Raw genomic sequence first — 23,529 nt, 5'->3', positions numbered from 1 at the left:
TAGCATTGCAAAAAATCTATTACAGCTATGTGTGCCCGATGTTTTCCTGTGGGAGAAAACAAGACATGTTGCCAGTGAAGGTATTTTGATTCACTGTTTGAGTGGGCACAGAAAACCAATCTTAAACATTAAAAACAGGAGGAAGTAGCTAGACTACTGTAGTTCTGTCTGAGATGCCTTCAACTCAGGGTGTGTTTTCTGTATTTAACACATGTAGCGATAGAAGTAGAGACCTTTTGGTTCTATTGGACACAGAATACAACAAAAATACCCTTCTGCTGAACTCTGCTAAACTGCAGTGACAATGTTCCTCATCTTAAGTGTACCTGAATCTCCTTCCAGAAGAAATTGTTTCTATCATAGAAGCCAGAAAAGTCCTGGAACTGACGCAAAAGTTCTATGGGGGGCTGAGAGCCATAACTGTCCAGCTTGGGCATATTCAGGTCATCCACAAAGACCACTAGTCTCTTATTAGCAGGAGCACCTACAGGGAGAGATAAGACATGAAGAGAGGAGTTGGAATTATTTGCCATTTTTTAGACTTTTTTTTTAATTGCAGTGTATGAATGATTGTCTGGTAATACCCAAAACGTTTTTCCTCTTTTTCTCCAATTTGGACTCAATGATTTCCTGTGTGCGGGCAGAGGAGGTCTGAGCAGAGAAGTTGATGTAGACTGGAACGTATCCTGCCTTTTCCTGGATACTGTTCAGAAGGCCCCGAGCCACCACAGACTGCAAGGGATACACATAGAAATTCTTTTATTCTACCACTTACTTCCAGGCTGTTCCAGTCTTTCAGTCTGAACTGCAACAAAACCAACAGCTTTACTTAATGTTCAAAAACATTTCAATGATTATCTTAAATACTTAAAGATCTACAGGTTTAGACTAGCAAAATAAAAAAACGTTCTAAACAAGCTCTATGCCAAGACCTCAAACACTAAGCTAAACATATATGTCTCATGCTTAACACAGTGGGTCCTGCTGCACTACTGCTGGGAACTAAGCTTAGGTTTCTGTCATGAAAGGCCATTTGTGGCTCTTTAGTATTTTTTAAGGGAAAAATGGGCAAATTATTATCAAGAATCTGCTGCACCAAGGCTTTTTATTTATTTATTTTTCCATCTGTTACAGTGTCACAACTGATTCTACTCCTTACCTTCCCCACTCCAGTACCACCAGTGAAAAGTACAGAACGTCGCACAGATAGCAGCTTCTTCATTAGATAGCCATAGCGGACAGTGTCTGTGGTGGGAACCAGCATCTCAAAAAAGGGCTCTTCTTTGTTGTATTTGAATGGAGGGATTATCGACTCCCATGGCTCCAGACGATTGTTTTTGAAGTTCATGTATACACTCCACAGGGTTCCATACTTTGGGAGCTACACAGCACATATTAATGCATAGTAATCAACGCACTTGCAAATACACACAATGAAGTCAATGAACTCTACAAAAATGCATACAAATGCCTTTACTGGACTGAATATCATTAGCTATAAAAGTGTATTCCAATTTACTACTTTGATAATTGCTTTTGTTGGGTGTTATATTGTGCTTTGAAAGTTTCCCTGCAGCTTGTGAATTTGTGTCTGTATGCCCTGTTTCCTGAATCCTGCTGTTGAAGATGTGGGTATGTGTGCAGTTTAGATTCCCTCAGGACTCACAGCTGGGAATGACATATACTAGCTTCATCTTATAGTAAACAAACAAACAAACACACACACACACACACACCTATGTAAACAATCACAATACACATTACAAACAGCACCACAAAAACATCAGCTCCGTATGCAGAGCAAGATGAACAGATGTGGAAGCAGGTGGGATACTCCAGATGCAGCCTTTATGAACCTTCCACTTAGTGGCTTACTCTATCTTCAGGTAAGTGAGTCACGTTCATGTTCATACCTAGCTGTGTTGTGTCAAGACATTTCTTCAATCATCTGCCTTTCAAAGGCATACCATTCAAACAATTATCGTCCTGTTTCCTGGCAGGCTGAAGGACTCAAAATCAGCCTGCACCTTCTTTCATCCTTTCTGTGTACATCATTTTTTACAAATAAAAAATACATTCCATTTTATAATACATGAATCATAATTTTATTGGCAAAGTAAATGAAAATACATGAACTTTTATAACACTGGGATAATACTCTTTCCTTTCCACTATGTTCCCTATAAGCCACTGAAGGTATTATTAAAATGTACAATGTGGATGTGCTACCTTCATGCCATCATTTCATATGATTAATGAGTAGAATCTTCATTTAGATTGTGTTCCCAGCTAGATACACCCAGTGCCAAAATACTATGATATAATGTATAATATAAACTAGCCTTTAGGCCTTTTCATGTATTTCATGCTATTACTAGTAAATGCCTTTGAAAATGAATCTGACTCGCAGCAGTACGGTTAATATATATAAGTAACATCTTTGTCGTAATGTTGTGTATGTCACTGTGTTCTGAAAGTATGTGATGTCTATAAAGATTACAATATAACGTAAACTCCCTTCATGTAGTTTGAATATTATTGTATGTATCTGTGGATGTATGTATAGTTTGTACCTTGGCATTGTTGTTGTCTTCAAACTGCTTTGTGACAAAGGTGTCAAAATCATCCCAGTGAGAACTGGTCAAGTTGCCACCTACTGCCCATAGGTAGCAGAATATGAAGGTCTGACATAACACACTGTTAAGATGCTTGGAATCCTGAAACCAACATATACACAAACAAAACAGACAAAGAAGCTCAATCAGTAGTAGTAAGTAGTGACATGATTTAAAATAGACATATAACCTACAGTATTTTAAATGTAGAATGTATGTGTGAGGTATTAGTACTACATGTGGTTAAGGTGCTACCATTGCTCATTATACTGGATGTCTTTGATTACAGAGCTGACTTGTACATAATGGTCACAATTTGCAGACTTTTCTTTGTCTAACACCAATTGAAACAGATTAAACTGACAATAAATTCTGTTTAATGTACCATTTTGAGGTCTGGCCCTCCTTTGCCCAGCAGCAGTGCCTCCAGCAGGGAACACAGTGTGGTGACTTTACTGATGTCCACCTGGCGCATAGCCTGGATACAATGCTTCAACACAAACTGAAGACCCTTCTCCACATACTGTTCAAACAGCTCCAGCAGGTATGTGCGTGCTGGGTCTGGGAGCTAGAGAGACACAGAAAGAGTGTGGAAAGAAGTCAAAAGGTCTACACAGGGATTTTGACTGAAACGGCATTAACAGTTCCATAAGCTGTTGGCTTTAAAATGTGTTTTAGACAGAGGAAAACCAGGAATTACAGTTCATGTTGTATCGGGTATTCTCTCCTAGCCCCCAAGAAAAAACCTGATTGAAACAGTTTAATGAAGAGGTTGAATTAGTCAACTGAGGGAGATAAATGTGGAAAGAAAAAAGAAGGCAGAAACAAGGAAGTCAACAAAAATAAATGAAAGGTAATAAAAGATAAATGCACTGTCAAGAAACAGAATAGTCTCAGTCAGTTAAAGAGATACACAAAGAAAGAGGGTTGATAGGAAATATGATCGCTTTCACTATAGTGTTAGTCACCCTAAAAGGGCCACTAATGTTGCAAGTAATAAACTTTGATGCAATGTGCTGTCATCAAAGTTTATGATAATGCTAAAGTTTTACTGCCTGTAATGTCTGAAATGATACATTATTATTCATATACCACTGCACACACAATCAGGAATACGTTTCCATCATTTCACACTCGTAGAATAAAAGAGCAATGATAGGGACAAAGAAAAACTAAGGATATAGAAGGTTTCTGAAGGAAACCAGATATGTTATGTGCTACTGCTAACCTCTGAGACCAATCGTCACATAAAGATAAAATTGTATTAGCAATAATAAACTTAGATTGTATTAGCAATTATTAACTTAGGAGAAGTTACATATAGAACTTTAGGTACCCATCCTCTATGCTTTAAGTACATGTTTAGCAATTGGCAAAAGCATATCAGCAACTCTAACAACCATCAATTTTAAATAGAGAAGTGACAGAGTATTACAGGATGCACAACCTTTGTGCCTAGACCAGTGATCCATGTCTGTACATAGGGCATCCATTTGAGCTCATCGGGATCAATATATACCATCCCACAGCGACTGACTGTGGCTGGAGATGCCACAGCCAAGTCCTGGACCTGAAAAACACAGTTAATGGAGGAGATTCAATAAATGGATCTAAGAGAACCAAATACTGTAGAACCACATGATTTAGGTATATTGTAAAGCAAACAAATGGCATCAAACTTTTATTCAAGCACTGGATGTTCACCTTTGGACCAATATTCAGCACTGTGCATAGTAACTTGACATGCAACATTTTGACTCATCAGATTTCCCCCATGTTAAGCTCTAACCTCAAACATCATATGTATGGATGGAGTAAGTTTGATTCGCTCGCTGTTAGCCAGACAGAGCATCTTGTTGTCATCCAGTACAGTGTTCATGTTTTCAATCCACAGAGCATCAACTGGGCCATCGCAGATCACCCACTTGTGGTCGTCACTAGTGTCACTGACTGCGTCACGGACACTCAGCGCCATCAGACCATCCTGCCACTCCAGTGTCAATGTGTTAACCTAAGGCGTTGAGGCAAATAATGAATGTGCAGAGAAAGAAGTGTAGAAGCAATGGCATCATCTGAAGTGTGGTTTATAATACCTCTCCATAGAGCTCTCCCATCGTAACAGATTTTGGATTGAGGACATAGGTCTTGACAGGTTGATAAAAGGGGTTGTTGGTCTTGTACTCTGTGCAGTGGAGAGTTTCCAATGTATCTGCCAGAATGGTGTAGACAGTGGTCTTACCTCCACCAGTAGGCCCAACTAACATCACACCATGGCGCACTAACATAGTCTCATAGAGTTGAATCACCTGATCATAAGAAAAAAACAAAATATAAAGCAGATAAAAATTAGATGTTTTGAAAATTAACTTGTTATACACAAATCCAGTGTGTACAGTTCAATGTGACTACTATATCAAAAAAAAAAAAAAAAACAGGCTAAAAAAATTACTGTTTGCTTTGACTTAATTGGGGCTTTGACTTAAACACTAATGACAGATACTAAAACTGAAATGTCTGCATGGCTAGACACCAATAAAGGTAAAAGTAAGTAAAGTGATAAATTATCTAACTGTACTGTACCTTCTTTATCATGGTAGGCAGTGGCTGAAGGTTCCGCTTAACCAGGGACTCCAAGATGGTGGATTGCAGCACACCATAGTCATGCTCAGGTATAGACACGCCAGGGAACAGGTCTGACAGAATACCACTGGAATAAAGGTTTACATAATACAGACACAAATAAACACATAAACACATATACACAATAGAAAATAATGGTTTTCACAAATTATAAAAAATACACATCTTTCAGTGATTAGAATTTTTCTTATGATAGCTGTCGTTCATGTCTAATTGCCTTCTATTTTCTGTTATTTTCCAGAAGAATCACTTCCGGAGTTAGGAGTTAGCTGTACTTTCTTACCAACATATGTGATACACTTACCCAAACAACACAGCATCACCAGTGAGGAACTTTGGCAAGTTGGAGTCCCTCAGAGCTCTGATAAGGACCACATCCTCACTAAGGTGGGGGTTGTCTCTCTTTAGGGACCTAAGAATACACACAGCATTACTTTACAAAGTGTATGTATTTCACATAGACTTGGCCATATATCAAGCATTTTTCAAAATGGGGTAGACCTATAAAAGCTATTGTTATTTTATTTTAAAAAATATTAAAATAAGACTGTATTTTATTGGTGGCAAACCTAAAGCTTGTAAAAACAAAGAGGTGTGTTTTTTTCCTCACAATCTTTGGTTTTGAGTTCGAGGTCACAGCATTATTAGCTGCATTCAGTTGCACACCAATTAAACAGCCCTTGCAAAATATATATGAAAGTTATATAGGATATCAATGTGACTTAAGAAATGATTACACAGGCAGCTCTTCCAAAGGAGATATTGTATTTCACTGACATAAATAATTACTATATGAAAAAAAAATGATCAAATGGGTAAATGAATTAGTGGAAAAGGGACTCATTAAAAATACAGATGTAATAAAGGCAATAAGCACCCAACGGGAGCCGATAATTCAATATTGCAGAACCTGATCTCCACAAAATGCTGGATCCATTTGATTATAAAAAGCAGGGTAAAAAACATTAGAGACATTAAGCCAGCAGGAAATGAATGTGTGTTTAGTGTGGAAAGCACAGACTCAGAGGAACAATATCTGGGCAAAGACAGACAATGAATCAAGGGCTAGTTACAACAGTTTCTCAAGCTTGAACTAATAGCCAGCAGGCAACAGCATGACTTTCACTACACATGGTCAAGAGCACCCACTCAGATCTATTCATGCACCCACACAGACCAGGAATAACTGTGTGATGCCTGTCGCCAGCTCTTTCTTTGTCTTTTTAATCTTGTTCTCGTGTTCTTGTTCAATGCTCATTTAGTTAAGACATGACTAAGAGAAGGAATTACTCAGTGATGACACAGCGTAATTAATACTTCAGTGAAGTAGTGCTTATTTTTTTTTATCTGTTATACTTAGCCTCAGAAAGACTGAGATTATTTTAACAGCTAGAGCTGTTAAGCACTGATCTGAGCCATCCCTGGCACATTATATGAGTTTTTTATGCTTTTAGATTTAGATTTGATCAAAATATCTGCTGAAAAGATTACACCTTAGCACCTAGCATCTAGAATCTAGGTTTAGTTTATAATAACTGGACTACAATATGTCAGCTATGCAGCAAATTTTAGACTGAACAATCGTTCTTCCACAGCACCCTCTGACACACATACTGTACGTACACACATATGTGCGTATATTTGGTTTCAAGGTACAATGGTCCCTCTGGGACATTCCTGGAGACGTAAATGGTCATTTGCTTATCTACAGATCTGAATGGATATGCGTGTCAATGAGTGTATGAGTGTGTTGCCCTGACCCAGCCATGACCAGGACAGATTTAACGGCTCTCATGCCAAAGTCATAGTGGTCCTGCTGGGAGAGCTGCTCAGAACACAGCTTGTACATCTGGGTCATCTTCCTTGCTAGGGTTTTACTGGACTCAAATCCCTCAGAGTACAAAATCACCTGGAGGAAGGCACAGAAAAAAGGAAATGGTGAACTGTTATGTAAAGGAAATAAGCAAGCATACACCAATTAGCTACAACATAACACCATGATCATTGAATAAAGTGAATAACATTGATTATCTCGTTACAGTGGCATCTGTCAGTGTGTGGGGTATATTAGACAGCAGGTGAACATTCAGTCCTCAGAGTTAATGTGTTCAAAGCAGGAAAACCGGGCATGTGTAAGGATTTGAGTGCCAATATGTGATGGGTAGACAACTAGGTCAAAGCATCTCCCAAACTGCAGGTGTTCCCAGTCTGTAGTGGTTATTACCGACCAAAAGTTGCCCAAGGAAAGACAAGCAGTGAACCACTGACAGGGTCACCAAGGCCCAGGGCTCACTGATGACGTTGACCTACCATAGATAAACCTTTTCAATTTCATCCATCCTATTCAAAAGATTCATTTTTGTTTGAATCCTTGGTCATAGTTAGTTAAAAATAAGAAACTGTACACTGGTTTCTATGAACAGAAACATTCAACTGCTATAGTAGTGACAGCATAACTAATGTGGGGAGATTGTAGAAGTTATTTAAAAAGTGTGTCTCCAACATCCTCACAACCAGTTTTCACCAGTTTTGCATCTGTTGTCACTGAATGGCAGACACATGTGTTCTTTCTGACAGTATAACTATGAAAGCAAACAGATTCACAGAAGATGCTCATTGAGCTGCAGAGTGACACGAGTGCTGACCAACTATCGCACTGACTCCTGTGTACACAGTATTAGGCAGCTGGTCATAATGTTGTGGCAAATCGGTGTATATAAGAACACCTAGAAAGCCTGTTACCTCAGCAATGAGTGCATAGTTTGGCACCATCATGGCTATGGGTCTGAAGAGAGCTTTAAGGTTGTCAGGTAGCTCTGTTCTACCAGCATAGCCCGGGTTCATGGTGATGAACGCAGCACATGTCATTGTCAGCTTGATCTCCTGCCCCTCAAATCGAAATCTTGAAAGCTGCACAGCATACATAGTTGAGTGAGATGCATTTGTTCATATGTTGTTGTCTTCATAAGAAAGCAAAATTTGTGGCACTGACTTAAAAGCAACAAAAAAATATGACTTCTTGTATGATGTCCCACAGAATTAATTGGTATTCACAGAGAATTCAAAGAGAATTATCTACAAGAGTCTGGAGTCTGAATACTTTATAAAGCTACTGTAAATCTTAAAAGATGTGAGCCCAGAAAATAATTTCACAGTAACAAACTAACAAATTATCATTAGGTTAGTGCAATGCATGTCATCACTGACTAATGTGAGGTCATACCTTAGCAGCTTTAGCATTTCGTATGGTTATGAGTTGCTGAGCAATGACAGACAACACCTCAATGTCAATTCGGTTAAATTCGTCAAAGCAACACCAAGCCCCAGACTGAGCAAGCCCACTGAAGAAGCGCCCCATCATCTGGAAAAGAGACATGACTAATTAAAAATGAGAAAGGCAAGGTATAATAATAATGCTATGACATATAAAAGTTTGGGTTGTCAATTCTATTTCTAAGTATTGCTTTATTTCTTCATCATACCATACTAAAATTTCAAGTCCTGTAATTCCAGTAATCACTGCAACATAAAAGTAGTAAGAGAAGACTGTGTTTTTCTCTTCAGTGTTCAGTTTTGACTAGAAGGCAGCCATGTTTGCTATACAAGCATTGCATTGACTTTCAGGGGCAACAGTCAAAGTTAGTAATATCACATTGACAGCTGAGCATTAACACAAAAAAACCACAGAGGGTTGTGATACTAGCCTGACTAAATCAAAGCCCTGTCCAGCTTTAATACAAGGTGTCAAGGTGTGCTAGAAATAACTAACTGCAGCAGACATAGAGAAAATAGCTTTCCAGCTGTCTTTTCCATATGTGCTTTCAGCTGCAGTGACTCCAGGACACAGCACTGTTTAACATTAAATTACAATGCACCATGTGTTCTTATAAAGGTACTGTCTCAAGGTTAAAAGGACCTCTCTGAAGTTTGGGGGTTTAACATATAGATATATTCTTAAATCTAATTGAATGTTGAAATATCAGTATTTTTGTCTATGACAAGTGATGATAACTAATGAATGATGACTGCACATACACAGAAACAATGAATATCTTAGATGTATCAAAAGGTTCACAGATTGGCCCTTTCACTAAAATGTTAAAAGAAATACAAACATATAACACGTCTAGTCCATTGTCAACAAAATACAAACACTTTCATCAGAACAAATATATAACACATACAAATATATATGATTAAAATATTTTGCTCAAATTAGGAGACACATACATACTTTACAGCATATATTACAGAACAATGGAAAGTCTCCAGTCTGACTGAAGGCAATGCTTAAGAAGCACACATCTAAGGCTCTGTATGCCAGTGCTTTAACCTGCAGAGGGCATATGGCTTGAATGCTTTTGTAATAGTGCCATCTAATGGTATCACCTGGAAGAGTCTTCCAGAGAGTAAATTTCAATGGTATTAAAAGCAAAGTTAAGAAAAGAAAAATCTTTTGAATATAATTGGTCATAGTCAACCTTGTAATCAAGCCCATCAGAACAGTTGAAGACTACACATTGGATGGCCAGGGCCTTAGCCAGGTCCTTGGTGGTTTCTGTTTTGCCTGTCCCTGCAGGCCCAGCTGGAGCGCCTCCCAAATCCAGCTGGAGAGCACCCATCAGACACAGGTAGCAACGGTCCTGCACATAAGAGTAAGTCGACAGATACACAGGAGAAGATTTTGGCTGTTACTGTTTGAACAAAACTGACAAATTCAACATGATAAACACAATAGGTTGTGTTTCCATTCTATACTTGCACCACGGGGCTTTACACACAAGTCAAAGTCAAAGTCTGCTATATTGTCAAATCAGTTCAAATGAGCTAACACAATGCTAATTTACATTAGCCACAGTTGAAGCTTGTCTAACTAATGTTCAAATGTATGCTTCTTTTTTTTTGTACATTTGAAATGTTAAATTTTGTATTACCGTGAGAGGTGTGATGACAAGCCTAGGACAGGCTCCCAGGTATTCATAGCCATAAACATAAGTAGACAGAGCCATAGTGGCTACACATTTATCCTGGTCTAGGTTCCAGTAGTAGCGTAGCTGTCTCTGCCATTCAAAGTTATACTTAGTGTCCACCTAAAAAAAAGAACAAAGTTTAATTTTTTTTATCATACTATTCTATTGAAAGTCTGTAAAATGGTTAAATAATATATGCAAGCTGACTGACAGTGTTAAAATGTGTCTGCCCTCTTGAACTAACCTTCTGCTGGACTAGATCTGTGACAATGTCTCTGGCATGGACATCGATGGTAATGAGGGCAGTGATGATATTACGATGTAAAGTAGGGAGCTGCCCTCGTACCAATGCTGCCAGGGAATTCAGTCTCTGCAATATACACAGCCACATAAAAATTCTGAATTTACAGGTAAACAAGTAAAAACACTTGCACAAACATACATTTGGATTTGTTTTTGTCTGAACAAACAATTATTTTTAGCAATACATTTTTTTTTTTTTCCAATAAAGTAAGTACGTTTACTTCAAAGTTGCTGAGTTCAAATTCCTGCAGGGCAGCAAAGTGGTCTTGGTCTCCCTCCAGACAGGCGTCCATGTCCCTGCACCACATCATCTGTGAGATAGTCAGCACCACCTGGTGGAAAAACAGACAAAACTGATTTAAGAGTCCTGTGTCACAGACAAGAAGATGTATGAGAAAAGCAAGGAGCATCATCTGAAATGCTGTAAATCACCTGAAGTCTAGGCAAGTTTTAGACTACAGCAAATAATTCTAAAAGTGTAGGCTGGCTCCTGAGAGTGAGCGATCACAGAATTATAGGAGTTCTCACAAAATATTATAGTGTATGTGTCTTCTTCTCCTTTCAGCTGCTCCCTTCAGGTGTCGCCACAGCGGATCATCTGCCTTCATTTTACCCTATCCTCTGTATCCTCCTCACCCGATTATAGTGTATGTGTAATTCTGTGTAAACTGATAACTTTACATTTACATCCTATGCAGATCCAATTGATATAATACTATACTAGGCTGACAAGCCAGACCCACTCCTTTCTTAGGGAGTTCACAGCTGTTTATCTGTGATGCGATGGGCTCCAGTCGGTATTGTGTGTCCACTGGCCTGCGCCCTGGAATTCAATCTCAACCCAAGAGATTTCAAACTAATTCTTTGTATAAAATAGAAAAAGTGTTAGTCTGGCTGGCCAGGCTAATACCATACCAACAATGGCACACAATTATGTTCCTCAAAAAGTATGAGGAGCACTGATTGCTAACTTTAATGTGCATGTTTATGTGTGTGTGTGCATGCATGTGTGTGTACCTGTGATGGATGTCCAGCCACTACCCATTCCTCTCTAGACTTCACCTGGTAGTCTACAATGGCTGCCTTGCTGAGGCGTTGCAATGAGAAGAACATAGCCTCCTCCACCTTGCAAAGCCAATCTTCCACATTTCCTTGTGCCTTCAAACCTTTAGTCAAACCCACCTATATAAGGACAAGAAGAAGTTACAGTTAAGACATGACTACATCTGTATGTCTTTTTTAACTTAAAGTTCAATATTAACTCTCGTGACTATCACTGATGAGCCCTTTGTCTAACATAGCAGGTGAATTAGCAATCAGTGCAAGGAAAATTGCTAGGGCACTCAAAAATGTTTCATCATCCTAATTGCAGAATTTGAGCTGTCAAATACAACTATACCACTATGATTGCTGCAATATAATTTACAACTGAGGAGGAACTGAATTGCATCTGGGTGCAGAAGGAAGTCTAAAGCAGAAACAGCACAGGCTGCCTATGGTGGAGGAAAACACCTGCCAATCCTGCACTGGTGTAATTAGCTGCTATCCATTTATTTTGAATTTGTGACAAACCAACACATTTTTTTTATCTGTAGTTTCTTAAAAATAGTACATAATTCATTCGTTATTCACAGTCAATATTCATTTGGTATGTTCAGTTTTTGCCTTAATCACTGGTTGTAGATGTTTTCGCATAATTTGAAAATCTATTTTATGTAAGCTCTCCTTTAGGGTTGCTAAGTAGGAGGAAAGTGGTGTCACTCAAGATGACTGACAAGGTTAGCTATTTTTCTAATTTGTTACTAAGGAAGGTAAAACAAGAGTATGTTTTTCCATTTTGCTCAGTCTTTCCCAATCTCAACAACAAAGGAAAATGAAGAATAACAGGGAAGAAAACACAACAGGAGGGAATGATGGCCAAGGGTTTTAAGGTTACTCAAAACAAACCTTCTCTCCCTCAGGAGAGACCATATACAGTATATCTTTGCTGTATGTGGTCTCCTGTTCTCCACCGTCTAGTCCGGTTCCAGGATCCCTGGAAGGTTTTTCGTGTAATAAAGCAAACTCCAGCCGTGCAATGGCATCAAAACATTTCCTGAGGTGAGGCTGCACGGCCTGAGGGTTTCTTGTCTGGGCCAAGATCTTTAGCAGCTCATCATTGGATAAGAAGTAGAACCTGCAGGGGACAGACAAGTCATGAACATCAGAGTAGCCAACAGTACCAATCATCCATAGTTTTTATCACTCATTGCTCACTGGGAAGAGATGTTTTGTGTAACAAATAGTAACTTGGCTGCAGAAAATCAAGAGCAACATACTATGTGCACATAAAAAAACTACTAAACAAATAGGAAATAAAAGTAAAGCAAATTGTTCAGAATGACACAAGAGCAGACAAATTATGATATAAAGGTTTTATTGTAATATGTATTAGACCAGGTGAGTGTGTACCTGGGGAATACGACTCTCTTTGACTCTAGGTAGGTTTCTAGACACTTCTGTATCTCATCCAAAAGAGCATTGTTGTTCTGAAAAGTCTCCAACAGATCTGTGTAGGTTAGAACAAGTGTATGCAGTATGACAACGTTATTACTCATACGTGTCCATGTGTTATCATATATATCTGTCTGCCTCTCGAAACATATACTGTGCATTGTGTCCATTTTTGCACTCATGCCATAAGTCACCTACCAGGCTGTGTGGCTGCTTTAAAGGCATTGGGCATCTTATTGACCCTTGCCATGATCTCTTTCCAGGACCTGTCCACCTTAAGAAACATCTTGGACTCAGCAGGCAGCTGCCTCTTGATGTCTGGGGCCAAGAAGATACTCTCTAGGTATAGCCAGTTCCTTTGGCACGTAAGCCACTCATCCTGGGAAGAAAGGTTAAAAAGGCAGATGGAAAACAAAATGAAAATGGGGAGGCAGACAATAGTGATGGGGGTGATTAAAGAGGTTAAAGATTAAAAAATCTGAATAAATTCTATTTTTAAAAGTGTTACTGTTATTCTTTCCTTACATTAACAAAATTATACTCTCAGTTGGGTGTTTTTTAGGTATACCTAAGTAAAATAATGCAGTCTAATCCAAAATCATGCAATAATTCTCTTCCCCTTCCTGAAGATGATAATGTTTAGTTTGTCTTTAGTGTTTCACAGTGGTGCTAATTCAACATTTTGGAGGCTGTAGTTTGTGCTGCTGTTGACCTGTATTGCATTATACAGAGAGGTGTTTCTGTTATATAGCCTAACCTCATGGCCAAACCTAAAAGGTAGGGAGGCTGGAAAGCAGGGTTTATTACTGGACTGCTATATTAACTGCACTAGTTTTAGTTACGTGTACCTAATAAATTACACACATTAAACACTGAAAAGCTATAATATGGTTTGGAGCCACTAGGGGAAGCTACTGTGTATTATTTTGAGGCCAAATCCAAAAGTCAAACTGTCCATTTAATGAGGTAGACAAACCTTTAATTTCTAAATTAAAATTTAAAAAAGCTATGCCATTTTTTGGTAAAGATTTACCAGAGTTTGGTTGAAGAGGATCAGCTGTCCCAGCAATTTGTCCACCCTGACCTTAATGGGAGCCACATAACGAGAAGATGCCACTGTGCCCACACTGATAATGCTGTCATCCAGGAGTACCTTTGCAGTAAGCACAACAACACAGATGATTAGATACAGTGAAACAGTGCTGGTGTTTTAAAAAAGACTGTGTTTGAGTGCTGTATGCTACCACCTGGATATCCTCTGTGCCTCCCAAGATAAACACTTCTTTGGAGTCACCGTGAGACAGCACAGTGAACTGTGTTGTCTTCCACATATCCTCCACCTGCATTGTTCATTGAGAAGGCAGGGGTTAAACAACTTGGAATCATTGTAGTGTATTCCTTAAATACCTCTGTGCATGTTTGCATTTTGTGTGTACCGATGTGGCCAATCTGAAAAGCATAAAATATCGTCTTACTGATGGATAACTCCAAATACTGCTTGACCCTGCATACAATATTGTCTCTGAGTGGTGTTTAACTCTGAGGTGTGAATTTAATCTCCCCTGTATGGTTAACTCAATTCAGTAAAGTATGATCTACAAAGTGCTACACCATGCTGTGATAATGGGACAAAGTTAGCTCAACTGTAGTGCTTTTGCACCGCAGCCTGCCATATGTTACAGTATAATATGTGTAGGTAGCACACTGATTTTTTTACACATATTGTGTAAATTCACTATAGCACTGTAGCTACTATGATGCTACTTTAAGATACAACTGTACAATCAAATACTTCATACTCCATCCATCCATCCATCTATTATCTATACCCGCTTATTCCTTAACCAGGGTCATGGGGATCTGCTGGAGCCTATCCCAGCTCTCTTTTGGGTGGAAGGCAGGGGGACACCCTGGACAGGTCACCAGTCCATCACAGGGCCACATAGAGACAAACAACCTCACACACTCACATTCACTCCTATGGTAGTGGAGGCGATGTGGGCGGGATCCGATACTTTGAAGGGCTGCTACTGTAAATAGTCATTCTAGTTAAGATATATTTCTATATTCTGTGTTTATTGTAGTTCAAAGTTTTTATGCCACACATGGTTATTGTGTTCATCACTAAAACTGAAAAAAAAAGCATATAGGTATGGAAAATATTTTCATCAGGCTTTCATTTTCTCCAGCAACAGGAATTCAAGTTAAATTAATAGTTTGACATTTTTGAAAATCCACCCCTTCACAATCTTGGCAGTAGATAAGAGCAATGCAATGTTCATATGTGCTTGGTTTAAATATAAAAAACTACAAAAAAACTACCTGCTTCTAGCCTTTCTGGTAAGCACAGCTAACAATCTAGTGGCTGTAGCTTCATATTCATATGAGAGCAAAAAACTTAAATTCATCTATAATTGGAATAAGATATAAGTGGTTATATCTGACCACTCTTTGCATCTCTGCACAAATTAGTCACCACTTGTGAGGACAGAAGTCAACTTTATCTGCAGTCAACTCAACTTTTTTTAATTGTCGATAATTAATGCCAGCCACTACGATATACACTAAGACTCTAAATTAGCCATGTTGTGCAGGCCACAAGCCACAAGAAGTTACAAAAACACACCCTAAGGACTTTTTGCTGTGTGTCAATTTCACAAAAATAGGCATTTACCTAGATTCAATACTGGCAAGGCTTTTTGTTAGGTAAGAACCAAATGTACTGCCAGTTGATGTAAAGTGCCTTGAGATGATAGTATTGTGATTTGATGCTATACAAATAAACTGAATTGCACTGAATTGTTAACCTGCATGATTTGAGGACTGTTTCTGAAATAAAGAGCAGGTGACATATGCTGAATTTTAAGAAAAACAGAATAAAATTTCTGCATTTTCAGAGGTAATTATTGAGTTGAGTATGAATCATCAAATTGGCATATTCGGGCACAAAAAAGCATGAATATAAGCTCAAATTTATAAGAGAGGAAGGTAGACTTTACTTCTATTACAGTTTCTTTAGTAGATATTGATAGACATATAAAATCTTTATACATAGTCAATCCACCCACCTTTGCAATAATAGCCTCCATAGATGCCTCTCCAGAAGCCTGTCCTGACACCTAAAAGTCAAGAGTTATGTTAGTCCTGTTTATCCAGTTGTAACATAAAAATAACTTAAAGATACTTTCAGATCTGTACTTCTGTCCTTGACCTCACTCTGAGGACAAAATATTAAAAAAAAGGATAAAAACGTTAGCACAAGATACTAGGTTAGATTAGGGCAAGTAGTAGCACCTACTTATTCATTTACTTATTAAATAGAGACTGAGAAGACTGAATTTATAACTCTATTTATGTGGCACCTCCTGTATTTCCCTGCCATAGGAAAAGACATTGAGCTCCTCCAAAGCAGCAACAGTAAGCTCTTTCATATTCAGGGATGAGCCCACAACAGACTCAAGTATCTTCCAGTGTTCTGCCTTCATACATGGGTTATGTAGATCAATGATCACAGGCAACTGAAAAAAAAACACACGATAATCATTTAGTCCAGACTGGCTAAATCACCAATAGTAATAGTCACTGCAGAGCACTTGGTTCTACCCACCCTCTGCTTCATAACTTCCACCTTTTCCTTCAGACATGGCACTATATTGTTAAGTGGCAGGCCCTTTTCCAGCTGATTGACATATTTACTGTATTTGTTGACCTGAGAGCTGACCTGCTCCATGTCCAGTTGTTTAAGTGTGCTCTGGGGAGAAATGAACATAGCTGAACTCAGTTAAGCTTAAAGGAAACGAAAAGCTGCTCATGTGCCTGTACATTATACTGCATGTGTGTTCAGGCTTACAAAAATATTGCATTTATATTAGATGCACCTCACCTGCAGCCAGTTATCTTGTAAAGAGTCCCATTTCTCTAGAGAGTCCCATAGCAGCTGCTTTAGCTTACACTCTGCAGTTAACTCATCCAACGCGTCAAACTTGGTCACCTCAACCTTTATTTACCAAAGATGGGGAAAACCAGTTTGGGTTAAGATGACAGGATTGTTTGGTGATGAGGTTTGAATACTACAAAACAACTTTCTACCTAATTCTATATAACTTACCTTATGTATTTGATGGAAGAATATTGGAAGAAAACAAGGATAGAATCTATAGATTTACAGTACCTTGAATTTCTTCTGGTAGGAATTGTAAGCAGAACCCTGGGCCTGTAACTCATCTATGGAAATCTGGATCTCCCCCAAAAGAGGACGCACTTCAGAGGAAACTGAATTGATATCTAAAATTTGTGAATCCTATCCATAAAAAAACATTGAAGACAAACAAGTAAAAATGGAGCAAAAGGCATTTACATGGACGCACATTGAGTAATTAAGCTCAGCTTTAAAAGCACCCTTCCAAACTATGAATTCCTAGGTCGGTATTAAAGTATGCAATTAATAACAGGGTTAATTTCCATTAACCCAGATTACTTAATGTGACATTTATTACAACTTCTCCACCTACTTGTAACTTAAGATGGACTTTTATGACCTCTTGGCCCAGCTCCTTTATGTCTTTTTGCAATGACATGCAAAATTTATCCATGCTGGAGTCCCTCGCTGCCACAGCCTTATCAATGGTGCTGTGCAATGAGTTTATGAAGGATTGCAAGGGGTCAAAAAAAAACTGCTCCTCAGGTGGCATGGGAACTGAATACACCTGAATCAGATTATACATCTTACAAACTGTGTCCTGTTCCTCCTCTAACACCTTAACCTGGTAAAACAGAAGAAAAAGAAAGAAACAAAAAAAAAAAAGAAATGCCATATGCCAGAAATGTGAAACAAACAAAGGAAGGAGGAAGAAAGGTTTGATGTCTGTTTACTGGTATTTTGGCTTTGTTAAAACGAAGAAACTGCTATTAATGTGAAATGTATGACTTACCTCCTCCTGTATCTCATCCAGAAATATAAGGGCATCAGCTAACTCATTTGTACTTGAGGGAGTGAATTCTAGTTTAAACTGAGCTTCACAAGCCTTGGCAATGACAGCATCTAGCTTTTTCTTAGCCTGCCGAGTGAGCGTCTCGTTAATGACCTGGAGTAGAGAGTCATAGCAGGGCAATCATTCCTACATGCCTTGGGCATTTTTGCTGTAGTTTTTATTGAATATTTGGCTGTAGTGAATTAGATCAATCGTTGGGGCAATGGTCATCACTTATACTTTTATTTCACTTGAGATTTATTTAACCAGAACAGCCTTAATGTTATCCTATTTCAACCAGTTGTTCATCATGGTCAAAAATCTACATTGTACATGAACCAAAAGCACCATACATCATTATTAAAAAAAATATATTAATTAATATTGGTTATGATTTACCATAAGGTTCAATGAAATATGGTTATATGTACAGTGGGTACAGAAAGTATTCAGACCCCTTTAAATTTTTCACTCTTTGTGTCATTGCAGCCATTTGCCAAAATCAAAAAAGTTCATTTGATTTCTCATTAATGTACACTCAGCACCCCATCTTGACAGAAAAAAACAGAAATGTAGAAATTTTTGCAAATTTATTAAAAAAGAAAAACTGAAATATCACATGGTCATAAGTATTCAGACCCTTTGCAGTGACACTCTTATTTAACTCACATGCTGTCCATTTCTTCTGATCCTCCTTGAAATGTTTCTGCTCCTTCATTGGAGTCCAGCTGTGTTTAATTAAACTGATTGGACTTGATTAGGAAAGGCACACACCTGTCTATATAAGACCTTACAGCTCACAGTGCATGTCAGAGCAAATGAGAATCATGAGGTCGAAGGAACTGCCCAAGGAGCTCAGAGACAGAACTGTGGCAAGGCACAGATCTGGCCAAGGTTACAAAAGAATTTCTGCAGGACTCAAGGTTCCTAAGAGCACAGTGGCCTCCATAATCCTCAAATGGAAAAAGTCTGGGACGACCAGAACTCTTCCTAGACCTGGCTGTCCAGCCAAACTGAGCAATCGTGGGAGGGGAGCCTTGGTGAGAGAGGTAAAGAAGAACCCAAAGATCACTGTGGCTGAGCTCCAGAGATGCAGTAGGGAGATGGGAGAAAGTTCCACAAAGTCAACTATCACTGCAGCCCTCCATCAGTCGGGGCTTTATGGCACAGTGGCCCGACGGAAGCCTCTCCTCAGTGCAAGACACATGAAAGCCCGCATAGAGTTTGCCAAAAAACACATGAGGACTCCCAGACTATGAGAAATAAGATTCTCTGGTCTGATGAGACCAAGATTGAACTTTTTGGCGTTAATTCTAAGCGGTATGTGTGGAGAAAACCAGGCACTGCTCATCACCTGCCCAATACAATCCCTACAGTGAAACATGGTGGTGGGAGCATCATGTTGTGGGGGTGTTTTTCAGCTGCAGGGACAGGACGACTGGTTGCAATTGAAGGAAAGATGAATGTGGCCAAGTACAGAGATATCCTGGAAGAAAACCTATTCCAGAGTGCTCAGGACCTCAGACTGGGCCGAAGGTTCACCTTTCAACAGGACAATGACCCTAAGCACACAGCTAAAATAACAAAGCAGTGGCTTCGGAACAACTCTGTGACCGTTCTTGACTGGCCCAGCCAGAGCCCTGACCTAAACCCAATTGAGCATCTCTGGAGAGACCTGAAAATGGCTGTCCACCAACGTTCACCATCCAACCTGACAGAACTGGAGAGGATCTGCAAGGAAGAATGGCAGAGGATCCCCAAATCCAGGTGTGAAAAACTTGTTGCATCATTCCCAAGAAGACTCATGGCTGTACTAGCTCAAAAGGGTGCTTCTACTCAATACTGAGCACAGGGTCTGAATACTTATGACCATGTGATATTTCAGTTTTTCTTTTTTAATAAATTTGCAAAAATTTCTACATTTCTGTTTTTTTCTGTCAAGATGGGGTGCTGAGTGTACATTAATGAGAAATAAAAGGAACTTTTTTGATTATGGCAAATGGCTGCAATGACACAAAGAGTGAAAAATGTAAAGGGGTCTGAATACTTTCCGTACCCACTGTATATGTGTGCAGAATGTGCCTATGCTTGTACTCACCTCCAGACAGCGGAGAGTGGAGGACACAAGATTCTGTTTAAGTTGTGTTTTGTCCACAAGCAGTATGCCAAGAGCTCTCTTCTGTTGGATAGCTAAAGCCTCCTTATGCTCACTGTGGTATACCTCGAGTGCTTTTTCGAAGAAGGACAGGTCTGTGAGATGAAGTGACCATATTTGTTATCTTGCATGCTTTACACCTTTTAACTAAAACCTGTGCATGTTTTCTTATTGGGTGTGTTAGAGTGACTGTATTCTATTAAGCAATATCTGCTTGTCAAGGTAGATAGGCATGTAATGTTTAATTTACCATAACAGCTCCAAAAACATATAGGTAAATACTCATTCATACCCTGCCCTTTTCCTTTCCATAATTAATACATTTATGCTTCTCCTAGTACGTTTCTTATATGTATACTTGTAAAAACAGATACAGTATTATGTACTAATAATAAAGAAGATAAAGCACAGTAAATAAAAATTAGGAAAAAATAGAAATGAATATGTTCCGTCTGTGCACAAGCTTTGATCATAGCATCTGCAATAATGCTGGATGACCTTGTGCTGTTAGTAAAACCATGGTATCAATGAGGATGTGATTGCATATTAATAATTTTACCTACACCTACAATTTGAGTTGAAACATAAATCAAAGAAATATTATTAGTGGTCTCTACATGAAGCCAGTTTAATTGTGTTTAAATGGTACAGTGTGGCTTGTAAACATAACTATTGTTTGTTTACAAGAAAACTTCTTAGGTGTTAGCAGAGGAAAGTTGAGGGTTGTTTTTTGTCAAGACTGATTATTCACAAAAGGCACAGACCTTGTTTAAGCATTTATATTTTTATTTAAAACTTGACTTGTCTTTTTAAGTGTCAAAATATATTTTCAAACAGCAGTACATCTGGCAATACAAACAAAAAAACATTATCAACTGTACTGCTCTTTGTGTGATAAGCAGGAAGATGTCTGTACTGATGTATTGTACATCACCATGATCCTGTTGTTGCATTGCTTCCAGATCCTGATTCTCATTCTCCTTATAGAACAGTTGAAAAGGCTCAAATGTGTGGGAATAGACTTTCGCTGTGTCAAAGGCAAACTGCAGCGATTCCTAAGGGGAAAACAAATCAGGCACATACGGGAGGTACAGGTTGAACCTCTGGAGAAAAAAGACAGAGCAGTAAAGTAAAAACCTACCTTGATGTTCTGGGTGATGCTTTGGAAGTGGCCATCAGTCTTCATAATATATCGCAAACTGGGGCCCAGTTCACGTCCATGTTTCTGGTTCTGAAAATAAACAAACACATCTAAATGTATATAGAAAGACTATATCGCAAACTGACAGTGTCAGTGTAAAAGTTATATTTCTGACATATCAAGATTCTACATACACACCTGCTCTTTCACCAATTCTTGTGTCAGTGTATGAACTGACAGCACTGTCTCCTGAAACTGCTTAATGACCTTTGCAATAGTCTCCTATAGGAAATAAGAAATGAAATGACAAATACACATGCACATCACTGTAGATAGGAAGTGCATGGTAAATAATTAACTTACAGTGTAAAAGACCATAACAATTTAGGAAGCAAACCTGAAACTTTTCCTCAGAGGGTTCATAGGTCAAAGAATTTTTGTCTACCATCAGCTCAGCGATGAACATCGGTTGAACATAGGGAGTTCCTGGCTCAGCAGACTAATAAAGATACATGCACCAGACAAGCTGGTCTTTTTCTGTTTCATAATGTGGCTCATTGTAAGTAACAACTGCATTAGTTTTATGATTAACAATATAGAAACACTGGTCTGACCTTATCCATCTCTGCATCAGCCTGGTCAATGGCAGCCATAGCATGCTGGTTCCAGCTCTGAATAATGGCATGGCTGGGTGTTTGACATACCCGCTCCTGGAGCATAGACAGTAGTTTGGCCACTGCATTCACCATCAAGGTATGTAAGGTGTTGATGACCAAATAATCAACAAGACGGATAAAGCTGGGCATATGAGGGACAGAGAAGGGTGGGACTGGATTAATGTGACACATATGTCTGACCAATGATGTCATTCACAGCAGACATTTGACTTCTCATAATGGGGAAAGCATACTAATGTGATGATGTTCTGACCAAGTGTGCCAATAAACTAGCCTAGTTAAGTGAAATTCAGTCATTGTTCATTTCAGTTTTTACACCAATTTTTACACCACGTGTTATAAATGTCTTCTGTAACTAAAAAGCCAAAAGGGTCAAAAACAGGAAAGTTACCCACCTTATTAACTATAATGATCCATCCATCCATTTTCTATACCCGCTTTTCCTGGCTCAGGGTCACGGGAACTATAATGATACTAATAATAATATCTATGTAACTATATCTAGTTATTATTTACCCACCTAATATGGCGGTCAGAGAGAAAAGTCTTTTTGATCTCCATGACAGTTTTCTTCTTTTCATCATCTGTGTCATACAGAGCACAACCATGTAATATAGAGGCCTTTGTACGTACATTTGTGTGTTCACATGCACTGTATGTATGCACTTTGACTACCAAATTCAGCTTGAGTTTCCATCAGATAATTGTGACACGCACAAACTGTCACCTCCTTTACCAAGTCTTGAAATTTCTTCAAGTCATTCAGTATCTGTTGAATGATGAATAAAGGCAATGAGTTTCTAAGAGGCATAGAATGGTATAAAAATGTAGGCACATACACTTTAAACAGCAAGACGAATGCAGAATCGCACCTTTTGCAGTTGTGTGAACTGGGTGTCCTCGAACTCCTGCAGTGTGTAAGTGTGTTTTTTCTCAATGTGACACAAGCCTGTATCACTGAGTTGATAACACATTTTCCTGATGTCAATCAGTGCAGGACCTAAGTACTGTATGGCATACAACCGTATTATTAATACAATAATATCCATATGAATCACATTAATTCAAAGTTCAAAGGTACAATCTATGCAGTGTAATCTATATTTAAGATAGATAGACTTGTTGATATCTGTAGGAAAACTCAAGACACATTCAGTTTATATACACAATAACATACCTGACTGACAATAAACAAACTCTTCTGGAGGGACTTTCTGGCCACATTAATCTTCTTGGCACGAATTTTAGTGCGCCAGATATAGAAGCGTTTCCACTTTTTGAAGAGGGCAAAGAAGGGGATGCGGATTATCTTGCAGTAACAATTTTGCTCTTCTTCCCAGCGCTCATGAGTCAAAAATTCGAACTCATCTTCACGCCTCAATACCATGACACTCTCGGTCACCATACAAATCTCACTCTTACGGTAATCAGAAATCTGAACTTTGGAGGGAGTGTCCACATGTCCTCCACTCTGAATGGAACAGGTCCGTTGGGAAAAACTTGGGGTTGATACCGCCCTCTGGGTCAACTGAATAGTGGTAGAAAGATACAAAGAAAGATCATTT

General features: G+C 38.7%; 1 protein-coding gene across 3 annotated transcripts in view; it reads right to left on the bottom strand.

The window, feature by feature from the left end:
* Window positions 1–23,529, bottom strand: part of dnah6 (dynein, axonemal, heavy chain 6) — a 52,847-nt gene that overhangs the window by 27,965 nt on the left and 1,353 nt on the right. For 2 of the 3 annotated variants that reach the window (XM_026302530.1, XM_026302531.1), the window contains 40 exons: window positions 23,142–23,492; window positions 22,837–22,971; window positions 22,640–22,733; window positions 22,485–22,548; window positions 21,902–22,085; window positions 21,685–21,786; window positions 21,486–21,569; window positions 21,288–21,377; window positions 21,081–21,201; window positions 20,090–20,241; window positions 17,953–18,105; window positions 17,533–17,784; window positions 17,193–17,321; window positions 16,905–17,018; window positions 16,629–16,772; window positions 16,384–16,539; window positions 16,090–16,140; window positions 14,269–14,361; window positions 14,055–14,174; window positions 13,220–13,400; window positions 12,980–13,076; window positions 12,476–12,704; window positions 11,546–11,710; window positions 10,750–10,860; window positions 10,470–10,595; window positions 10,190–10,345; window positions 9,737–9,898; window positions 8,479–8,616; window positions 7,998–8,165; window positions 7,016–7,164; window positions 5,560–5,667; window positions 5,196–5,322; window positions 4,709–4,921; window positions 4,405–4,626; window positions 4,063–4,185; window positions 3,001–3,183; window positions 2,574–2,717; window positions 1,160–1,381; window positions 585–732; window positions 327–484 (listed from right to left, as the gene is read on the bottom strand). In XM_026302530.1, coding sequence (XP_026158315.1) covers window positions 327–484; window positions 585–732; window positions 1,160–1,381; window positions 2,574–2,717; window positions 3,001–3,183; window positions 4,063–4,185; window positions 4,405–4,626; window positions 4,709–4,921; window positions 5,196–5,322; window positions 5,560–5,667; window positions 7,016–7,164; window positions 7,998–8,165; window positions 8,479–8,616; window positions 9,737–9,898; window positions 10,190–10,345; window positions 10,470–10,595; window positions 10,750–10,860; window positions 11,546–11,710; window positions 12,476–12,704; window positions 12,980–13,076; window positions 13,220–13,400; window positions 14,055–14,174; window positions 14,269–14,361; window positions 16,090–16,140; window positions 16,384–16,539; window positions 16,629–16,772; window positions 16,905–17,018; window positions 17,193–17,321; window positions 17,533–17,784; window positions 17,953–18,105; window positions 20,090–20,241; window positions 21,081–21,201; window positions 21,288–21,377; window positions 21,486–21,569; window positions 21,685–21,786; window positions 21,902–22,085; window positions 22,485–22,548; window positions 22,640–22,733; window positions 22,837–22,971; window positions 23,142–23,492 — 5,919 coding nt within the window. Of the gene's footprint in view, window positions 1–326; window positions 485–584; window positions 733–1,159; window positions 1,382–2,573; window positions 2,718–3,000; window positions 3,184–4,062; window positions 4,186–4,404; window positions 4,627–4,708; window positions 4,922–5,195; window positions 5,323–5,559; window positions 5,668–7,015; window positions 7,165–7,997; window positions 8,166–8,478; window positions 8,617–9,736; window positions 9,899–10,189; window positions 10,346–10,469; window positions 10,596–10,749; window positions 10,861–11,545; window positions 11,711–12,475; window positions 12,705–12,979; window positions 13,077–13,219; window positions 13,401–14,054; window positions 14,175–14,268; window positions 14,362–16,089; window positions 16,141–16,383; window positions 16,540–16,628; window positions 16,773–16,904; window positions 17,019–17,192; window positions 17,322–17,532; window positions 17,785–17,952; window positions 18,106–20,089; window positions 20,242–21,080; window positions 21,202–21,287; window positions 21,378–21,485; window positions 21,570–21,684; window positions 21,787–21,901; window positions 22,086–22,359; window positions 22,387–22,484; window positions 22,549–22,639; window positions 22,734–22,836; window positions 22,972–23,141; window positions 23,493–23,529 lie in introns of those variants that run through there. The other variant, XM_026302532.1, reaches the window with a different exon arrangement.

Source organism: Mastacembelus armatus, chromosome 1 (assembly GCF_900324485.2).
Source record: "Mastacembelus armatus chromosome 1, fMasArm1.2, whole genome shotgun sequence".
In the NCBI taxonomy this organism is placed as follows: domain Eukaryota; kingdom Metazoa; phylum Chordata; class Actinopteri; order Synbranchiformes; family Mastacembelidae; genus Mastacembelus; species Mastacembelus armatus.
Note: the sequence above shows the minus strand (reverse complement) of the source record. Positions and strands in the feature narration are given on the sequence as shown.